A 22,726-nucleotide genomic window follows, 5' to 3' on the forward strand; every position below is an offset into this window, starting at 1 on the left:
AGAACAGTAGTAATTGGGTAATAATCAGGAGTTTTTTAAAGAGTTACTTTCCAAAGTGCTGGGTTAGTTGGACCTCCCTCCTGCCCTCCCTCCAGTCTAAACAGCTCTGGTGGCAGTGGCGCCCGCCCTCAGGCCTGAAGTCTAAGCACTGCTCTCTTGTAAGAAAGCAGACTAACAGTTCAGTAGGACATCTGAGATCTTGGAGTCTGAGAGTAGCAGAGGCACTGAAGCTTGCTTCTTCAGAGAAAAGCACTTTTGGTGGATCCCAGCAAGCTTGACTTCTTGTTTAGGTACCTTTCTGGGGTGCCTGCTTATCTGTATGCCCTGACTACTTATATAGTATCACACTCCCATTTAAGTGAGACACCATTTGCAAAAACAAGTCCGAACAACATCAGAGAAACCCAAAAGTGATCTTTTATAAGCCAATATAAACAAACAATTGAGAATCAAGATGGAAGACGATTAAGAGGAATGAAAGAACACCTGACCTCAGATCAAATTCCGAAGAAAACTTCAAAGAAAAAAAAATGTAATACATATTTTACTAAGATTTAAGAACATGTTGCAATGATTAATCAGAGTTTCACTGAAAATCAAGTGGCAGAGAACCAGAAAAGATTTTGAAAATTACAATGATAAGTGTTAATGAATAGGTTAAATAACAATTTAGCATTAATCAAGACTGGGTTATTGATTTTGAGCTAAAGACAAAGAACTCTAGATATGAAGTGGAAGAATAAAAGATCTGGAAAAACGGAGAGGTACAAAGTTTTCACATCTGTAAACATTAGTTCTAGAGGTAAAGTACAGGAAGTGGGAAGGAGAAAAATATTGAAAGAAATAATTGAAATTTCATGAGCCGAAGAAAGATAACAAATTTCAGATTAAAGGAGCCCGTCTAATACCACGCAGGATGAATGAAAAAAGACCTGCATCTAGACACATCTGGAAAAATTTCAGAACTCTAAGGATAAAAAGAAAATTCTCAGTTAACTGCCAGAGAACAGGAATAAAAAAATGGAAAATCAAATAACTGAAATCTTAGCAGCCATGCTGAATGCTTGAAGATAAGCAGTATTTTCACCATTTAGGGAAAAATAGATTTGGATCTACATTTTTTATACTTAACAATGCTATTTATCATGTGAAGACAAGTACATTTTTATCCTTAGAAAAAACTGTGTATCTTATATAAATATATTTGAGATATTATTATACAATGGAAAATATAATCCAAGATAGAGGATATGGTGGTAGGGAAGTGTCAGGGGAGGAAACTGGTAGCTACAGTGGCAATCTTGGACTTTCAAAAAGAACTAAAGAGAACTAGAAGAAAATGCTTAGACTACATGGACACCTCTGGTTCAACCAGTAATGTCTAAATGATAGAAAATTGCATTTCCTTCAGGGATTAGATTTACCTAGTCATGTTATAAATGCAGTTAATTTTTAGTTTTTAGAATCAACCTAGAAAATATGTAAAATAGACTTAATTATAGTTGTGAAATAATTAAGGAGTATAGTTATAAACTTTCAAAATAAAAAAATGTTACAACCCTTACAATTGTGAGATAGAGGGCAACAAAGGAAGAGTCAGTGTTCATTTCTTCAGTGGGCGGTCAATAGATAACACATGAAAATTAATAAATCAAGAAACAGAAGTCAAGTAACAGAAACTTAACAGATATTAAAGTTAAGCTTGTAACCACACTACAAATCAGTTAACAGTGTAACAGTGTATTGCCATTTTATTGTAGGCAAGTAACAAAAAGACTTACTGTTCATCTTGTGCCTTTGCAGCCTTTGAATTTTTAAAAATCCCACCTTCATGCATTATATTTATAATATTGAAAACATTGCAGATGTGTTATATTTACCTAGTTAGATAATTATACTTTTATTTATAAAGTGACATTCCAGGACCACATAGTTTTTAGAAACTATGTGAGGTAGAAATAATAGACACATGAAATTAATTCCAGGAAATTGGGAAGTTGCATAGAATATATGAATATTTTTATGTAAGATGCGTAAGTGTTTCTTGACTGACTTAACGTCTTGATTTTGTATGTCAATTCTGGACTCATTTCCATGATTCTTTTTTAAAAAAATGTTTGTTGTTAAAAATTTAGATGTATTAGAAAATTTTGAGTCCTTCCCACCAATGGCCCTAAATAAAATGACATTTTCTCTGACATACTGAAGACTGGGATTAGAAGCATGGTTTGTCCATGAGAAGGAAGTCATGTGATCAGGGAGAATTACAGCTACTGGAGACATGATTATCTTCTGGAAGAACTGGAAGAGTTGAAAGATGGGAATAGAAGTGGCCTTTGTTATCCTTCTAAAGATGGGTCTTATGTCCCTGACTGGACAGTGCTTGTTGAGTGAAGGAGTTAATTTTATTTTGATACCACTTCAACTTAAAGATAGGTTGGCATCCTGTTTGTACTGTACACAGGTAAAATGTTTTTTGAAAGCCTAATTTTAGGAGTGTTGCATCAGAAACATATTTTGGGAAGTGTATTTCTAATTGTATGTTTTTCATATTTGATTTTAAAAATCATAAAATCTTATGCTATTATATGTCTTTAAGTACTGAAAGTATAAAATACAAAAGACCCTAAGACTGATGTACATTATAATGATTCTACTTAAATTACTTGTAGTTTTCTAAGCAAGCTGAAGTGCTAAAAAAAAAAATCAAGTTATGCAAATATATACTCTAAAATATTTTATGAGAAGTACTTTTAAAACGAAGCACTATACTGTAAATCAGGGAATTTGTGTAAGAGAGAGTTTACCTGAGCATAATATATTTGGCAGTTCTGTTACACTTTTAAACACTTTGTAAGCTATTAGTTTTTCAGTGGCGACCATTTAAACTATTACTTACTTTCACAGAGAGATGTTGTGATACGTGTTCTTGAAGAGGATGGAAATTGTCCATTGGTGAGGGACCTTTTGAAAGATATGAATGTGGGTTAAGTTTGCTTTCATAAGATACAGTAGTAATTTCATGAAACATGCTAATGTTTATCTGTTACACACATAAAAGTTGTAAATGTTAACTTCCATTTACTTATATTGTGTTAGTTTTTGTTGGTGATTTGGTAGTAAAACTGAATATTTGAAATTGGTGAGAGAAGTTGAAAGTAATGGTTAACACTGCTTCTAACGTAGCTGTGTTGTGGGATATCCTCAGGATGACCAAAGAGTCACAGTTACAGTGAATGAAATCAGTATTTTTTATATGTGTATATATGTATGTGTGTATATATACGCACATACGTAAATATATGTGTGTATGCATGAGGGTGCTTGTATTGGGATCCTGTCTGTAGATCCACTTTGGAAACTTTAGAATGTCACAATTATGCTCTGAGATTTTCCTTTTGTGAAGACCCCTGAAGATTCTCTATCTCTAGTCAGGATCAGGTTAGTGGAAAAGGAACCTCGCTTTGCAATTTTGGGCCTAGTTTTTTGAGAACATAGACTATTGAATGCGATACATTTCTTAGGAGATGGATTATGAATCTGAAAAAGTACTTGTAGCAGTTGTGTGCAGGCAGACCTTTCAAGATTTGTTGTGAAGAGATAGGCCAGGAACAGCAGAGTGGTAACAGCCATCATGACAAAGCAGACTGATTGGAGCTTGTTGCCAGCAACTCCAGACCATCAAGCAACCAGAGAGAGGGATGAGGTTGCTTGGATAGTTTTTACATCCTGATTATCTTCCATGCCTTTGATACTATTGTAAGTGACCTGGAACTGTTTGTTATGTCCCCTGGAGTAGGATAGTTGTCCTTCAGAAAGGTAGATATTGGCGACTCAGAAAATTGGGTTTGGGCTTGTCATTTGTTGTTGTTTGTGTTTTTGTCCTCATCCTCTCTACTCTCCCCACCGCTGTGTCTGTGGAGTGGCGGTAGGGAGGTAGGCTGTGTGTGTGTGGTGGGGGGAAGGGTGTAAGTTTATTTTGCAAGTAGATACTTACTCCTTTTAAATATAGGGCACTTAATGTATTGCTCACCAAATTGAGAGTGCTTTACTGTCAATAGATTTAGCCTATTTGAAACAAAACCCGAAAACATTGAAATTATTCCTGTTATATGTGTACTGGTTTTTTCTTTTTGAAATGTTGTACAGACAAATTTGGGAGGTGAACGTTCTCTAAAAACAATAAATATCATATCAATTTTGTATGAAAGTGAAAATGTTAATCACTAGACCCTATTGTGAAATACTAGGAAAGAATGAATTCATGGTGTGACCCATCATGGGTGGAGACAAGAAATTCAAGTGTCCAGCAGGCATAACTGTAATTGCAGATGTGAAAGGAGGGAAAGCTGCTTTGTTTTTTACTTTGCTTAGTATATTCCTTATATTTGGACAAGACTGTGCTTGTATTCAGTTCTGTTCTGGATGGAATCTACGTCTGGAAGAAATATTTGTTTAAATACAATAATACTTTTTGTACTGTTCTGAGTGGAGTTTTGAGTTTTATTAATTAGATTAAAAAAAATGGAAAGGAACTATTTATCAGAGAAGATGGAAAAAATCACTGAAGATTTTAATTGTAAACTTTATGAAGAATCAGGGTCAAGTTTTTCTAAATAATAGACTCTTGAAGGTACAGTTACTTTGTCATTCTATATCCACTGTGTAGTATAAAGCCTGTCACCTAGTAAGCACTCAGTAAATAATGTATAAATGAATGATAGTTATAATGATCTTTCCAAAAATGTTTGCTGGAGCCTTTTTATTGTGTTAGACTTGAGAAAAATTTTATTTAAGAAATACATACTTTTTGTCATGTTTAGAATATACTACTGCATGGTCTTTGCATGATTTTATGTATCAGAGTATAATTTTATATATTCTTATTTAATTCTTTGTTACCTAAGCCTTTTAGCTGTTTCTCACATATCTAAAAACCTGTCCAACTGTTAACATTTATTTTGGAGGTTCTGGTGAAGTTTTAGTTATCCTTATTTTAAAATATTGTCATCAAAATTAGAGCTGGGATATATGTGAGGAGACTGAGAGAGAAGCTGTTTAATGCTCTGTGTTAATAAAAAATCATCTTTTTCTTAGTTTGCATTCAATTCTTTTCCCAATAATGATGGAAGGATTACTTTAGAATTTTATGCTTTCAAAAGGAATAGTTTGAAGTAAATGTGGAAGGCAGACTAACACTATTTTATTAGTTTACTAAGAACGTACCCAAAGAATTATACAGAATTATTATATGCAGAATCCTTATAATACTATATTCTGGGAGAAACTTCACAACTTACTAAGTTAAAGAATCCATTAAACCTCGATGGGATTTGTGTTTAACAGAAGTAGAATTTTTAGAAAATTAGATAATTTGTCAGTTTTATTTTTTTATAATTTTATTTATTTTATTTTTGGCTGCTCTGGGTCTTTGTTGCAGGGCCCAGGCTCGTCGTTGCCGTGCCCGGGCTTTCTCTGGTTGTGGCACGTCGGGGTTACTCTCTAGCTGCAGTGTGCAGGCTTCTCATTGAGGTGACTTCTCTCGTTGCAGAGCATGGGCTCTAGAGCACAGGCTCAGTTGCTCTGAGGCGGGTAGGATCGTAGTTCCCAGACCAGGGATCAAACCTGTGTACCCTGCATTGGCAGGTGAATTCTTAACCACTGGGTGCCAAGGAAGTCCCAACATAAAGTTGTTTTTTTTTAACTGAAGGATAACTGCTTTACAATGTTGTGTTGGTTTTTTGCCATACATAAACATGAATCAGCCTTGGGTTTACATATATCCCCTCCTTCATGGACCTCCCTCCCCATCCCACCCCTCTAGGTGGTCACAGAGCAGCAAATTGAGCTTCCTTCATCATAGAGCAAATTCCCACTTGCTATCTATTTTACACATGGTAATGTATATGTTTCAATGCTATTCTCTGAATTTGTCCCCCTGTCTCCTTCCTGCTCTGTGTCAAAAGTCTCTCCTTTTTGTCTGCAACTCTATTGTTGCCCTACAAATAGGTTCATAGTACCATTTTTCTAAATTACACATATATGCATTAATGTACAATATTTCTTTTTCTTTTTCCAATTTCACTCTGTGTAACAGCCTCTAGGTGTATCCATTTCACTAGAACTGACTCAGATATGTCCATTTTCATGGCTGAGTAATATTCCATGGTACATATGCACCACAACTTCCTTATCCATTCATCAGTCAGTGGACATCTTGGTTGCTTCCATGTCCTGGGTATTGTAGATAGTGCTGCACTGAGCATTGGGGTACATGTGGCTTTTAGAATTGTGGCTTTCTCAGGGTATTTGCCAAATAGTGGGGTTGCTGGGTCATATGGTAGTTTTATTCTTGGTTCTTTTTCTTTAAGAAATCTCTGTACTGTTCTCCATAGTGGCTGTATCAATTTACATTCCCACCAACAGTACGGAGCTCCCTTTCCTTCAGATCCTCTCCAGCATTAATTGTTTGTAGATTTTTTGATGATGGCCATTCTGACCAATGTGAGGTGATACCTCATTGCAGTTTTGATTTGCATTTCTCTAATAATTAGAGTGATGCTGAGCATCTTTTCACGTGTTTATTAGCCATCTGTATGTCTTTTTTTGGAGAAATGTCTGTTTAGGTCTTCTGCCTATTTTTTGACTGGGTTGTTTGTTTTTCTGATGTTGATCTGCCTGAGCTGCTTGTATATTTTGTAGGTTAATCTTTTGTCAGTTGCTTCATTTGCAATTATTTTCTCCCATTCTGAGGATTGCCTTTTCATCCTGTTTATGGTTTCCTTTGCTGTGCAAAAGCTTTTAAGTTTAATAAGATCCCATTTATTTATTTTTTTTTTAGTTCCATTACTCTGGGATGTGGGTCATGGAGTATCTTGCTGTGATTTATGTCAAAGAGTTAAAGATCAGGGTTTTTTTTTAAGTTAGAGATTTATTGTTATTTTGTAATTAATAAATTGTCAAGTTGGCTATGACACTACCCCACACTGTATACCACCATTCGCTAGTACAAAAGTTTTTAAACCATACTGAGGCATAGGGCAGAGAGAGCAGAGACACATGAATATCATCCTTAACACTTCCTCTTAGTCATGCCTCTGTCTTAATCTTTGTACATGTTTTCTTCCAGGGGAGAGTGTCAGAACAGGGCATAAAATAGTGAGCAACCTGCCATTTACCGTTTTAATACCAAGCAACTTACAGAAGTAATGGAATTCAGCTTGTGTTTCCCTTGGTTTTACTAGTCTGAACTCATTTTAGATTACTTTAACATTTTAATTTCCCTTAACTGTACATGAGAGAATATGATGACTAAGAGAATACTGAACCAGAGTCAGCCAAATATACTACTGACCCCAAAGTTATGTTTTAATAGGTCCTAAAGGAATGTGGCTCAGATGGTAAAGAATCTGCCAGCAATGCAGGAGATCCCAATTTGATCTGTGGGTCGGAAAGATCCCCTGGAGAAGGGAATGGCTACCCACTCCAGTATTCTTGCATGGAGAATTCCATGGACAGAGGAGCCTGGTGGACTGCAATCCATGGGGTAGCAAAGAGTCGGACATGACTGATTGACTGACAGAAGAATGTACCACCCTAGTAGTTTGAGAGTTCAGCAATGACATAGTTTTACATCCATGTTTCCATCAAGAAATTTACTGTACAGTTATATTCAAGTATATGCAGAGTATGTATGCCCTTTTGTTGGGCATATTCATTGTAGTATTACAAAATGCTGGAGCAACACAAATGCCCATCGAAGGGAAACTGATTATAGTACAGGATTTTATTAGTGAAATTTGAATAACTATCAAAATCAGAGATATACTAATCTGAACCGATTATGGAATATTACATTTTAAAATGGAGATGTAGGAAAGTATGTACAATATCCTTCCATTTTTATAAAAAAAAACCTTGCACTAAGATATGCTTCATATATGTAGGTTATTTCTGGAAGAATACACAAGTTGTGCCTTTTAGGGGTTGGTGAGAGATAGGTTTACTTCTTCCTATATTGTCTTTTATACAGGAATGTTTTCTATGTTTGTGCATTGCTTTGTAGATAAAAACCATAGTTTAAAGAAAAGGAAAGTAATGTATGAAGGTAATGAAAAGAATATTACTATGGAGTATTAGATATATCAAAAAGCCCCAGTCATATTATAGCATGATTGGTGTAGGAGAAATATAAGGTAAATTTATAGAGATAGTTATATATAGTTATTTTAGTAATGTAAATAGGCTATCAGAAATTTGACCAGATTTTGTTAGCCTTTTAATTTAAATTCTGTTTGACTTTTTAATGTATGTATGTCAGTTATGCTTGGTCCAGGCTATTTTATACTTCTGCTGAAATAGAGTAGAAAAAGAGAAAAATAGAGATGTAATGACTACATTTCATACATTTTAAGAGGTGAGATTGGTTCAGATTTTCTTTTTCTATTAGTTTGTTTTTATGTAGATGGGTGAAATAATCATATTTATGCTGCAACCAATTAAGTGTCTTTGTTTTGTTTAAAAATGTGAATTTTGGAAAAGTCTTGCCTTTTCCTAAATAGAAAAAAAAGAAAAGATTTGATTGGAGCAGAACTTTACAAGAAAGATTTGACTGGAAAAAAACACAATGGTTTATGTGGAGGAACAAAACCATAGAAAATAGGGTTGCTTGCTTGTCAACAAATTTCTGTGTGTGTGTGTGTATGTGTATGTGTGTGTTTGGTTTTCTTTTTCCTTGTTCAAAGAAATAAGTGCTGGGCCTAAATAAAACTGTAAGTTTCAGAAGATTCCTTTATTTAGTCTTGCTATTTATTGAGCTTCTTCTGTCATTTTCCTCTACTTTTTATGAGAAGCTTTTCTCTTCACTTTGGACATTTGGAACTTACTGTATTAAGTATTCTCCTTTATGATTTAAGTTACATTTGTTAGTTTGTGTTTGTTTGCATAACTGTTAGTAGGTTAGCTCTTATTTCTACTTTAATGCTTTTGCCCTAGGTGAAAATGAAAGATTTTAAAATCCATTTTAGGCAAATGGGGAAACAGGTTTTTTTGCCTTTAAATTGTGGTTGAACTAGAAGGAAGTTGGCTTACTGTTAGGATGTAGGATCTTATAGCACATGTATATGAATCTCCTTTCACACACCCTTTCCTCCAAAGTAACCTGTGCTGTGGCATAGGTCCTCATATTAACAAAAGAACAAGAAAATAAAATTAAGAAATCATTACTTTGCCGTATAACAAAGAATTACAGAAAGTCTTAAATGTAGATTGTGTTTAAATTCAGTATTTCTAATATCTTATTTCAATGGCCTAAAGATAATAACCACAGAACAAGTAATTCTTAGTGGTAGCAATAATTTAAAAGGGATTAGGAGAGCTTCCCTGATGGTCCAGTGGTTAAGAATTCACCTGCCAATGCAGAGGACACAAATTCAGTCCCTAGTCTGGGACGATTCTACCTGCCGTGGGTATGCCACAGCTCTAAACCCACTTGCCCTAGAGCCCATGCTCTGCAACAAGAGAAGCCTGTGCACTGCAACAGAGAGTAGCCTCCGCTGACTACAACTAGAGAAAGCCCACACATAGCAACGAAGACCCACTGCAGCCAAAAATAAATAAGATAAAGGGATTAGGATGCATAACTGGGTATCAGATGATTCCTTTATTCATGCATTTGTTAATTTAATCAACAAATACTTAAATCCTTGCTCTCTGCCAGAGACTGCTGGCCCTGGGTATACATTGGCAAACAAAGCATTGTCTGCTTTCATCAAGCTTGTGATCTGTAAGGGAGAGACATGATACACGATATATAAACATCTATAATTCTGTAAGGAAGCTATAATGACGTCTTTATTAGTAAAAACTTAACAGTAAATGTCAGAAAAGCTTAAGAGCAGCACCGTATAATCCTAGAACAGAGGAGAGACAGTGAATGGTTTGATTGACTTGAACCATAGCGGCCTGATGATTTGTCAGAGTTAGAAAGCCTATTCTTATCTTACGGGAAATAAAGAGTGTTTGAACATGAGTTCCTTGAATTCAAATCTGTCATTACTTGCTTCTGTTGGAAAAAGGTTTGAGAAAGAAACTTCGTTGTTGACTTAATCTAAGGATGAGGCAATTTATTTGAGGTAAGGAACGGACTGAACTGAAAGGAGAAATAGTGGGAGCCAGTTCTAGTTCTTCATAAGCTGTGTCTCTACACTGGACTTTATTTTGTTTTGAGAAGCTCCCAAACAGAAACGTAAGCACTATATATGATCTTGGGAAAATGTTTTTAATATCATTTGTTTTCCATTAATTTCACACATCCTTTGGAGTCAGACCATTCTGGGTTTGAATTCACCTCTGCTTTATAACTGTACTGTGTGCAACTTAATTTTCTTATCTGTAAAATGAGGATCATATCATCTGGAGGAAGTATAGTAGGTGGTTCAGAGGACAAACTCTGGAGCCAGTTACCTGGGTTCAAATCTTAGCTTGTTAACTTAATTGAGAGTAAGTTGGGAAAGTTGCTTAATTTCTCTGAACCCCATTTTCCAGAATGGAGATAATAATAGTTCCTGCCTTTCTTTTATTGAGATTTAATGAGTTAATATATACAAAGCGCTTATAATAGTTTATCACATATGGTAAGCACAAGGTAGTTATTAATGTTACTAGTTTCAATTATTATCACCTAGGGTATTATGAAGGTTAAATAACTTATTTAAAAAATAGTGATTTGTATATTGCCTGACACAGTAAAAATGTCTCCTAAATAATCAGAAACTGAGGAGCAGATACTGTATCTCATTGAGTCTTCATATATACCTGTTTAGAAGAAATTTGATTTGTCTTGTTGATTGTACCTAGGATAGTTTCTGATAAACAGTAGACAGTACATTTTTGGGTTTTGTTTGTTTGTTTTCAAGAATTGTTTATTTTATTTTTGGCTGTGTGGGCTTTTCTCTAGTTGCTGCCAGTGGGGGCCGCTCTCCAGTTGCCTGCACAGGCTTCTCGTTCCAGTGATTGCTCTTGCTGTGGAGTACCGGCTCTAGGGTGCACAGGCTTCAGTCGTTTTGGGTCCTGGGCTGTAACAGCACAGCCTCAGTAGTTGTGGTCCACAGGCTCAGTTGCTCTGTGGCATGTGGGACCCTCCTGGACGAGGGATGGATCGCATGTCTCCTGCGTTGAGAGGTGGACTTTTTACCACTGAGTCATCAGGGATGCCCAGCAATCCATTGTTGAGTTCATGTTGTCACATTCTACAAATAAGTAAACTAAGGCCCAAGAAAGTTGCAAGGTGTTTATACTGAAAAATAACATCACTTTGAGGAGACGTTACTGGAAAGGCCATTCATGTCATCACTTAGATTTGACCATATGTGTTAATAATAACTCCCTCTAATTTTTTCCTTTTTCCTTACCTTTAAAAAAGTTCACTTTCTTTAGTTAGGTTAGAAAAATTTAGACTAGAGGAACTGTTCACCTTAGAGTTACAATTAAAGTTGTTAACCTAATTGAGTAATGACTTCAAGTTCAGTTTGTATGGCACTCTTATTAAAAGTGCAGGGTTATTTTGTTAATACTACAGAATAGAGCATAAAACATTTTCCTTTCCTGTTGTGTTTTCTATATTCTAGATTACATAAGGAAGAAATTTGACAGAGTATTGGGTTGACCAAAAAGTTTTGAGTTTTTCTGTAAGATATTATGGAAAGCCCCAAGCAAACTTTATGGTCAACTCAATAATTTCACTAAACTGAGGCTGTATTACAGTGGTAAATATAATACAAAATTAGCTCTACCATATTTGCTATTTAATGATCCAGAAACAGTGTTTCTAAATTTCATGCATCTGAAATATTTTAATCTTTTGTAGTATTTATTATAAGGAAGGGAGAGGCCATTTCTTTGGTTAGTAAGTAAAGTTAAAGGCATTTCTAGAAATGCATATAACCTTGATGTGTTATGGCTTGCTTCAATGATTATGAATCTGTTGAATATTAATCTCATTTCTCTTAGATATTTCCAAGCAATTAGTTTATAGAATACCAGATTACCATTAAAAAGCTACAGTATTATTTTTAACACCTGCAAGTCAACTCCTATCTGTATTATATAATGCATATGCCTGATGTAACAAATTCCTAATTTGATATCACCTTGCCTCCCTCTTTGTGTATTTAATACAGCCATTAATCTCACTACAAGGCTTTACTAAGGATAAATTGCTACGTAACCCACTTCAACCTCTTTTGTTCAACCAGGAAGCCAGACGTGTTTCAGCTTTTTAAAAAATACATTATTATTTCTTTTTTGAAATTTTAGAATTTTAAAATTTGAAATGGTAAAATATAAGAGACTGTATCTGTTTTGTCTGTTGAAATTACTTGACTGAAGTTTGCTTTGGAATAGAGCTTCTGTATCTTTAAAAAATACACAGTGAGTCACCCCTGCTCTTGTGGTAGATGCCTGGCTAGTGAACAGCTAAGCTGCTTTAGGCATGTAATAGAACATTCCATTTCCTGTTCCCTTGCTGACACAGAGGAGCGCTCCTGCTGGCAATGATCTAATCACAGTGCAGTGGGAAACATGGCAGTTTGGTAAAACATGGTGGAGACAGCGGCCGAGATGGAAGCATATGTCCTAGAAGACATTCTTGAGGTAGGGCTAGGTTTGTAAGTGAAACGAGAGTTGAAATCTGAACAAAGAAATCTTATCTGCCGGAATTATTTTACAGATGAATAGATTAGAGGAGAGAGCAAAGAGAGGCAGAGCATAAAAGCAAGATACGGTCAGACCTTATTCCGTGTGAGAATGTGGCAGTCTAGTTCACACGATTACTAAATAAGTCTAGAATTAATCTGTTTAAACTTACTGTTTTGTAAATTGTAGATGTATGTTTGAAAGGGGAAATAAAGAAGGAGAGGGCTTTGGACTTAATAAAAAGCCTGGTGCTGGTGGTGACCTTTAGATTAACTCATTAGAAGGTGGGGTCTGCAAAGCAGCTTTGAGTAGGTTTAGTGTCATATGTCTTAGAATTTATTTACATATCTAAGCCCACAACTCTTGCTTGCAGTTAACTATTAAAAACAACTGCTTATTTTAGTTTCTAGGGCAAAATTAAGCATATATATCAATCTAATTGCCTAATTTAGCTGGTACATTCTGGTTCTAGCTTTTCATGTGACTTTGATTATTATAAAATAAATTATTCAGTTAACTGTAAAATTTAAGGCACCAGGGCTTGAGAGCTCACAAAAATCTGCATTTTGAGTCATGAAAATTTGAATTGTATTTTCTCTTTTTTCCTCCTTGTGTTAGTGTTACAGAACCTATTTGCATATCAATCAGTTCAAGGAAATACATGTCAAAGTGAAACTATAATTGGTTTTGGCCTCAGATGTAGTATACCATCAAATATTTTTATTTATGGATATAAATATTTAACTCATTTTCTTACTTTGGGGGCTGTAGGGTTTTTCCCTCCTCATTAAAAAAAACTGGCTAATTTTTATGATGATTTAATGATGATGAGTGATATTCCAAATACTTAGACTGTTAAGATAATTTATTAAATATTTTACTATCCTCGGGAAGAGAATTTGTTCTGGGGAGAGGGCTTAGGAGAAGAAGCTGCAAAGGGCAGCCAGGCGGGGTTAACAGGAGGAAAAAGCCTATGCGCATTATAAAGTGCTGCATGATCAATGAGCGTTTTCTGGAGTCCCTCAGTGTGCTCGGGGCTGACATTGCAGCAAGTCTCATGGTGGTTCTGCAGGGTGAAAACTGATGCTATTGTGTTATCTGGCTCCTTGCAGACACCTGCCAACATACTCTTTCCCCCTCTCCTTAGAGCTTATTGTCTGAGTTGACTTCTCTGGTTAATTTCCATTCTTTTCCTCCTTTTTTTTTTTTTTTGATACTAGTAGTGAGTTTCCTTAGAAATGGTATGGTAAATTATCCACTTAGAAATAGTGATATATATTTTCATTGAGGAACTTCTGTAATTAGCAGTGGTCACATGACTATTAGTGGTTCAGATTAAACAAGTCTATTTATAAAGTTCTAGGAGGACATTTTTATTTGCTTTTTAAAACTTTACACCTGCCAACATACTCTTTCCCCCTCTCCTTAGAGCTTATTGTCTGAGTTGACTTCTCTGGTTAATTTCCATTCTTTTCCTCTTTTTTTTTTTTTTTTTTTTTTGATACTAGTAGTGAGTTTCCTTAGAAATGGTATGGTAAATTATCCACTTAGAAATAGTGATATATATTTTCATTGAGGAACTTCTGTAATTAGCAGTGGTCACATGACTATTAGTGGTTCAGATTAAACAAGTCTATTTATAAAGTTCTAGGAGGACATTTTTATTTGCTTTTTAAAACTTTTGCTTTGAATTTTAAAAGAAGTGTACCTTATAGATTTCAGTAAGTTCATCTGACATTTTCTTTGGTCACTTAAAATTTTAGCATATAATAGATTTTAGAAGTCTATTTTCTGGGAAAAACCTACTTGGGCATTGTTGTGCCTTAAGCATAAATTTTTCTAATACTACCTTAAAAATTGACTTTTCATTATTCCCACTAAAGCATTAAAAGTGTTTAATGTCATGGTAAGATTTTACGTTACCTAACTTGTTCCTAGTTACTAGTTAGTTGCAGAGGTTATTTACTCTCTGTAATTTTAATTGTTTGTCCTAATTTTTCTCTCTTAGTTTGATTCCTATATACCTGTCACATTAAACCATACTAAGTGAGTAGTTTTGCCTTTATTTCATTTTACTTTACTTAAATGAGTATTTGTCAATTACTGGCAGACTAGAAGTGAAAAATTTCCAACTAGTAATGAAATGGTCTTCTTTTCAAAAATTAAAAGTACTCATAATGGGAACATCCCTGAGGATCCCACGGCTGAGACGCCACACTCTTAATGTAGGGAGCCCCAGGTTCGATACCTGGTCAGGGAACTAGATTCCACGTGCACAACTAAGAGTTTGCATTTCATAACTAAAGATCCTGTATGCTGCAACTAAGACCTGATGCAGCCAAATAAGTATTTTTTTAAAAAAGTACTCTCGATGACCTAACGCTAATAGTAAAAGTTTAATAAACTTCCTAACTCTGAAGCTAAATGTACCATTTTCTAAAGTACCTCATACTGCATGTTTTATACAATGAACTTCCTAGAAAAAAATTTTAATGAGTTAACTCATTGTGTAAATGTCTAATAATGAATAATGAAGTTCATCTATATACCACAGTAATAATTTTATTATAATATCTAATATTAAGCCATTTTAAGTTTATCACCATAATTTTTTTCCATAATTTTTATCAGTATGACTTATTTATTAAGCATCTGGAATTTTATGTAGATTTCTGGTTATTTACATTAAACACTGAATTCCTTCTTTTTTTCTGTCTTTGAATATAACTTGGTATTTTGAATCATACATTTTACAAGGTACCTTTATTTATTTAAGTCTTAATAAAGAGAAAACTTAAAATCAACATCGCTAGTGAATTAGTGCAGATTAATTCTTGTAAGGCCTTGGTTTACCTTTTAAATTGTGATTGTTTATTGTATGTACCTACATGGATTTAGTGTACATTTTTAGGTGATCATCAGTCTTGAGTAAAATACTGTAAGTTTCTAAAACTTATAGTACAACAGAAAAAGATTGATTTCAACTTATATCATTGCTTCTCAGCTCTCGATAGTAATGGATTCAATAGAATAATTTGATTATTTAAATTATCTAGATAATCTGGTCAGTGATTTTTTTTCTCCAAACCAAAGTAGTCAAAGTATTTCTTTTGCCCACCTTAACTACTACTCAGGAAAATAGCCGTATACAGATGATAGGGAGCCTACAGAAATAGCTCTTTCTTTCTTTTTGCTTATGTTATTTTTGCTGAGACATGTTTATAATTTTAGAACTTTGATGTTCTTCCTCTGAGTCGTATGTAGTAATGGATCTTAGTACTTAGAAAGATCAATAAGAAAAAAAAGTTCTCCAAACTTTTTTTTTTTAATGGGGAGGGGAGTGTTTCCAAGTTTCTGTATCCAAGTGCTATGCATATAAACCTGAGATATTATGTAAGCTTTTTAAATATGAAAACAAAACATATTAGAGGTCAGATACTCGATTACTATATATTCTAGTTTTATTCTGTTTGAACCATGTTTAGTAGTTTTCTATAAGAATTGCTTTAGAAATGAAAAATTTTTATAAGTATTTCTTTTATTTTTATTTATTTATTTATTTATTTATTTTTATTTCTTTTAATTTTAATCAAGTTCAAAATACTTTCTTCAGGGTAGAGCATTTGATACATTTTTGCCTTTAAAAGTACCAGTGTTTTAAAAATAAAAATATTTACATTGTTAAGAACAGTAACTTGCCCAGTCTTGTTCCTTTGTCAGCTAGATCCAGAGTGTGTAGCTTCATCTGTATTTTATTTTACACGTTGTAATATGTAAGCTAAAAGCCCTACATCTCTATGGTTGTTCCTTAGATATTCAGTGGGTTGAGGATTTGGCTGAACTTTTTAGGGTGTAACTAAATTAAGGATTTGACTAAACATATTAAGTAGGTTTATTATGGAACTATTTCTTGCATTTGTATTTATCTTGAGATTGGAGGGTTTTTAATAATCTTGAAAGAATCACAGGGACATTGTTGTTTCTTTCTGATTTGTCACCATGATGGGCTAGTGGTAAATAGTGCATTTTCATCTAAACAGGGGAAGTCCACTTGCTCTTTATTTAAAAATTATTTATAGTAGTGATACAAAAGCTCTGCAGAGTGAACTCTTCTGATAGTGTCCTGCTATATTTCTTTTTATTCTGTGAAATATATTGGCTTATGTAATGCATATCCTTCATGTGTTATATCAGTAAGTCTTCCATGAATTCCTAAATTCTGTATCTATATAGTTAGTATAATACTGGTGCCATTTTTCACTAGGAAGATTTGGAGTTACTCGTGTGTGTGTGTGTGTGTGTGTGTGTGAGTTATTCGTGTGTGTGTGTGTGTGTGTGTGTGTGTGTGTGTGTGTGTGTGCGCACACACACACACCCACCAGTCATGTCCAACTCTGCGACCCCATAGACTATAGCCCGTCAGACCTCTGTTCATGGAATTTTCCAGGCAAGAATACTGGAGTGGGTTCCCTTTTCCTACTCCAGGGGAATCTTCCTGACCCAGGAATAGAACCTGCGGTATCTTGAAAGAAAGAAAGTGAAGTCACTCAGTTGTGTCCGACTCTTCGCGACCCCATGGACTGTAACCTACCAGCCTCCTCTGTCCATGGGATTTTCCAGGCAAGAATACTGGAGTGGGTTGCCATCGCCTTCTTCATCATTTCATGAGGCACCTGGTATTCTAATCATTAGCAAAAAACAGCCAGAGAGAGTGTCAGCTGTATACAAGAAAACAGTGCCCCAATGGACCCAGGCAAAACAGGAAAGCTGCCACTTGTCTCTTTGTCTGGTCTTTGCCGGGATGATTGATATTGGCAGGCAGACTCTTTATCACTGTGCCACTGGGAATCCCTTGGGAGTTACTCTTGGGACATAAATATAATTTGATCTAGAGACGGAAAAGTTTAGCTAAATATGTAAGTTATTTGAATTAATAAATGTAACATTTTCCATCCATTAAGAGGTTTTGGAGACATTAGACATGTTGGCTCTATTGCATCTTATAATTTCACTCCAGAATTTATTGAGCATCTTCAGTATGCTAGGCAGTTGGAATTCAATGAGATTAGTCCTGCTAGCTTTGCTTCATCAAAGTAAAAATTCAGTAGACAAAATGTCTGTCATTGGTATTTAAACATTCTTAAATTCAGGATGTGTATAGATATATGTTTGAATGCTTGTATTTTACTTCATTTGTTTTTCTGGATAGTTTTAGCATTCTCATTTTTTAGTAAGCAAATATTTTTCTTTAAGCGCTTTTAGGTTTTTTTGTGTGTGTGCACTTATCTAATTGTTATGTGTATTTATGAATGTCAGGCTGTCTAGAAAGTCCCTTAAATCTCATTGTCATCTATTTATTTGTAAAGATTTTGCTGTTCCCAGTTATATCAGTATGTTGTTATACATATGTTCATATAACACGCTCACATATGCTTGCTTCCATATACTCTATGTACAAACATTGACATCTCTGCTATATTATGCTTTATGAATACTCTTATTTGAAAATTGAGTCTGTCTTGAATGGAGGGGCAGAAGTTGCAACATTTGCTTTCACACACCAGCTTTGAGAGAATGCGTATGTGAGTAGTAGTAGATGACTAAAAGATACTTAACGTTAATTAGTAATCCCTGTAAAGAAGACTAATATTTTAGTGGGGTATGAATGTTTCAAATAGCTTGCAAAAGATAATGTAACTACAGATATGTAAATTAATGTTACACTCACCTGAAAGTAATGTCAGGATTGTCCAAATGCTACTAGCCCCACATGAATTCAACATAGTCTGGTGGTTAAGGTGGAACATATTGTGAAACATGCATTAGGAAAGGTCTGCATCATGTGTTACCTGCATATACATGTAGCAACATTAGCACTTTCTGTTTTTGAATTATTTGGGGCCCTGTTCTGATGCTTGACTGAATAACTCATTCTGATGTTGACGTGACTTGATCACTACAGACTTGCTGAATATCAAAGTCTTGCTTAATCACTGGTTTGGTTCTAGTACATAGCTTCCAGATTTGCCAAAACAAAGGTCTTTCAGGAGGTGTTTACAAATGTATTGAGGTAACTTTTGGTTTTGGTTTAATGAGTGGCTAGATTGTTGGCCATTAATATTGGTCTTGGATGGAACCATGCTTCTAACTAATTGGCTATATTTGGACAGATAGATATATGTTGCACGTAGAATACCCACATAATTTTACAGTGGCAATGGAAATTGACCACATTAGTTAATAATTTATTGAAAATTTCAGTTATTATACAGGATTGTGCTATTACAGTTAACATAATTTTATAAAAAATAACTTTTCTGAAAGAAAAACAACTGAGAAGAATGGCATTATTTTAGATTTTTACGAATACCTTTGAAGTCTGGCTTAATAGAAGATATGTCTGCTTTTATATTTAGTCAGTTGTAATACATTATTTTGGAGGAAGTCTAAGAAAAAATATCTTAACATTTAGAATATTTTCATAGCCCTTTTGATGATTGTGAATATTCTTCTTTGATACCAGTCCTAAAACTGTGATGGTTTCCTGGAGGTTAGTCGTAGTGTAGAATCTGAAACATTATCAGTCAATTTTTTGAACTTTGTTCAATTAAAACCCACTTGTTTTTTGTGTATCTTGAGTAGATCATTTAGTGCATGATTTTGTGGCATCATACTCTGGTCAGTTGGAAAATACTGATTTACTGAGTTCCAAATATTGCTGCCTTTTATTCCACAATATAAAAAAAAAACATTTACTAATACATCACTCTTCTCCTTATAAAAGTAAAGAACTGGAAAGCTGTAGCATTCGGTGACAGATATAAATTTTCCAAAATTATAATTTATACTTGAAAGTTTGAATTTATCATTGATGAGAAAGTAAGTTGTTTTTGTTTGAAATGATATCAGTGTTCCATGAAAAAAAGGTATTGGTTTAGATCACATTTACACAGGTGTTTTTCTTGAGACAACTGCAGTATCTAGGTATGCAGCAGAAATGTTTTCCATTTTGTTACACTGAATATTAAAAGGTAATATACTCAAGGAGGAAAATTTTAAAATCAGTACTTTTTATTACTTCATAATGGAAATTCACCGTTAATTTTTTTCACTTAATTATGAGTGCATGGCAGGCAAGATATGGCCATGATTTGTGTTAAGGGAATAGCAGTTTTACTCACCACTATTTTTGTATCATCAGTGTAAATGTCAACACAGTGAAACATGCAAATAACATTTTAGTACCATATTATAAAAATAGTTTTGACTTCACAGACCCTCTGAAAGAGTTTTGAGGATACCCATGGATCCCGCAGATCATACTTGAGTAACCGCTAGTTTAGTATATTGCTCAAGTTTGTAGTCAGTAATGGCATAAAACTAAGATTTAGATTTAAGTCTATTTGAATAAAATGTTTTATTTTTCCATATTATCAAATTTTAAAATTAATTACATAGTCCCAACTTCTCTAACCTCTTTTGTCACTCTAGGTTTCTCTATCCATCAACTACAATATAGCAGATACAAAATAAAAGGAGGGAAAAATTCTGTGGAAAAAATTTTAAATATTGTTTTGCAATTCATCTTTCAGAATTTATAAAAAAGGAGTTCGAAGATTCCTTGTGAAATACTGAGTGAAGGAAGCTAGATATACGTAGAAGTGGTTTTGCTTGCAGAATAACATTATGTAATACTTTTAATTTTGATAAAGATGAATAAAGATTAAAAACTTAAAGCAGTTATTAATTTCATCAAATGTCTTGTTTCAGTTCAGAATGATTAGGAAAGGAGTTTATAAATTATAGCTATTTGAATTACTCATATTTTAGCAAGTGGAAACAAATAGATGAAGTATGTGTCAAATTCAAATATTTTTCTCTTTGAAGATCTTAGGCTTCTTTTCATTTATTTATTTAAATCTATCATATGTTTATCATATGTTTATCATATATTTAGACGCGTTGGGTCTCAGTCATGGCACACGGGCTCTTTTCATTTATTTGTTTAAATCTATCACGTTTATCATACATTTAGACGTGTTGGGTCTCAGTCACGGCACACGGGCTCTTCTCACTGTGGCGCACAGGCTGTGACGTGTTTGGGCTCACTGGTTCTGGAGCTCAGTCATGTGCACAGGCTCAGTTGCCCTGCAGCATGTGGGATCTCATCTTGGTTTCCTGACCAGGAACTGAACCCACGTGCCCTGATCTTAGTCATCCACAGACTAAGCCATCTCACCTTCCTTTGCAAAAGCAAATTAAGTAGTTTAAAATATAGTTTAAAAAATAGTTTACCCACCTTTCCTCTTGTATTTGTATGTACTATGTTTTTGCCACAAATTAATTTTGAAATTGGCCCTGAAATCATGTGATCTCATAGGAAAAGAGGATCTGTAACATCTGCACATCGCTTGTCTTTATGCTTCTTAAATGCTGCTTACAGCTCTTCTCCCCACCTCCCAAATTCCAAGTGACTGTTGGAAGATTCCCCTGGAGAAGGGCATGGCAGTCCACTCCAGTATTCTTGCCTTGAGAATCCCATGGACAGAGGAGCCTGGTGGGGTTGCAAAGAGTTGGACACGACTGAAGCGACTTAGCATGCACGCATTCATTGAGACGAGAAGCAATGTCAAGCCAGTGTTAACACTGCTTGTTGGTGATTTCTATAGTCTGAATTCCTTCTTTTGTCTCCAGCCTTTTATCATTTAGCCTCCTTTTCTGACTTTTGATACTTGCTGTCCATTTTGTTTTGATTTCTTACTCCTGCTACAGATTATCTAGATTCTGCTCCTCTTCCTGATGTGTGGATATTATAAACAGCCTAACTCCTTGTTTGTTGACCTTCTTATTTTTCTAACTAGTGTTTATCCTTAACTGGTTCTAACCTTGAATTTGTCCTGTTGTCATTTCTTCAGTCTTTGTCACATTCTACACTTGTAATTTGTGCCCTGTCATCATAAAAAGATCAACATATATTTGTATGAACTATTTAAGCAAGTTTGAGAAATAGTTTCTAAATTCTTATGTTCCATAAGGAAGTACTGGATAAGATTTTCAAAAAATTTGTGCTGGTGTTGAAGTGTTCACAAATATTAAATTTTCCTTTTTATTATTTTGTCACATTTGTACAATATTATCTTCTCAAAATATCTTTCTCAGTTTATTTTTCCTATTTTTTTTTAGTTTTATTTATGAAATAAAATAAATGGAGATAGTAGTGGATAGAAAGTTGCTTTCTTCTAAAAAAATGTATTTATTTAAGAAACCAAAATATTAAGATTAGGCCCTATATATGCCATATGAAAAAAGTCTTAGGTAGATCATTTTGTAAATATTTTATGAATTACAAAGAATATATCTTTTATAAAGTATGATAGGTGAGAATGCTAAATTACATCAACGTTGACTTTTAAGTATTTCTGTATTTAACAGGCTTCCTTTTTCATTGTCTTGAGCTTATAGTGAGATTGTATGATTTTCTGTGAATAGTTTTATTCTTCTTGATGTCCTCAGTGACTTAGCATTGTATCTTGAACACAGTAAATGCTTGTTTTTCATTTGGAGTTACACATGTACAATGAAGGAATTTCTGTACTGTCTTTTTATCTTGGAAAGTTCTCTGAACTCTTAGTTTTGGTTAGGTGTATACATGGAATAAGGAAGAAAAGCCAACAGTTAATCACGTTATTCAAATCAACCCAGGTGATCTGTAGGTTGGCGTTCTAACAGTCTTTGTATGTTATTTAAAATAAGTATTTTTCTTTTTATTCTTGCACTTTTTGGTCTCTAAAGTTAAATTGTACTGTATAGTTTTTCTCAGATCCCTTCTGTATATTAAAGTCTTAACTAGAACTCTTTAAGATAGTAGCTTCAGTAACTTCTAAACAAAAAGTTTGACATGATGGTGTGTTTCACAAGTTTTAAAACTTGTTTTGCTTTGTTATTTGACATTTAAAAACCAAATACAAGCGCAGTTTTGCGCCTGAACTATTATTTGATATCCTTCTATCCACCCAACTTTATTTTTACATTT

General features: G+C 34.3%; 1 protein-coding gene across 10 annotated transcripts in view; it reads left to right on the forward strand.

Annotated features, from left to right (window-relative positions):
• Positions 1-22,726, forward strand: part of ANKRD17 (ankyrin repeat domain 17) — a 162,440-nt gene that overhangs the window by 23,214 nt on the left and 116,500 nt on the right. The window contains exon 1 of one of the 10 annotated variants that reach the window (XM_043906502.1): positions 8,899-12,651. The exons of 8 other annotated variants lie outside the window; for them this stretch is intronic. In XM_043906502.1, the coding sequence (XP_043762437.1) occupies positions 12,598-12,651 (54 nt within the window). In that variant the 5' untranslated portion in view covers positions 8,899-12,597. Of the gene's footprint in view, positions 1-8,898; positions 12,652-22,726 lie in introns of those variants that run through there. One more of the 10 variants, XM_043906501.1, reaches the window with a different exon arrangement.

Source organism: Cervus elaphus, chromosome 6 (genome assembly GCF_910594005.1).
Source record: "Cervus elaphus chromosome 6, mCerEla1.1, whole genome shotgun sequence".
Taxonomy (NCBI): Eukaryota; Metazoa; Chordata; class Mammalia; order Artiodactyla; family Cervidae; genus Cervus; species Cervus elaphus.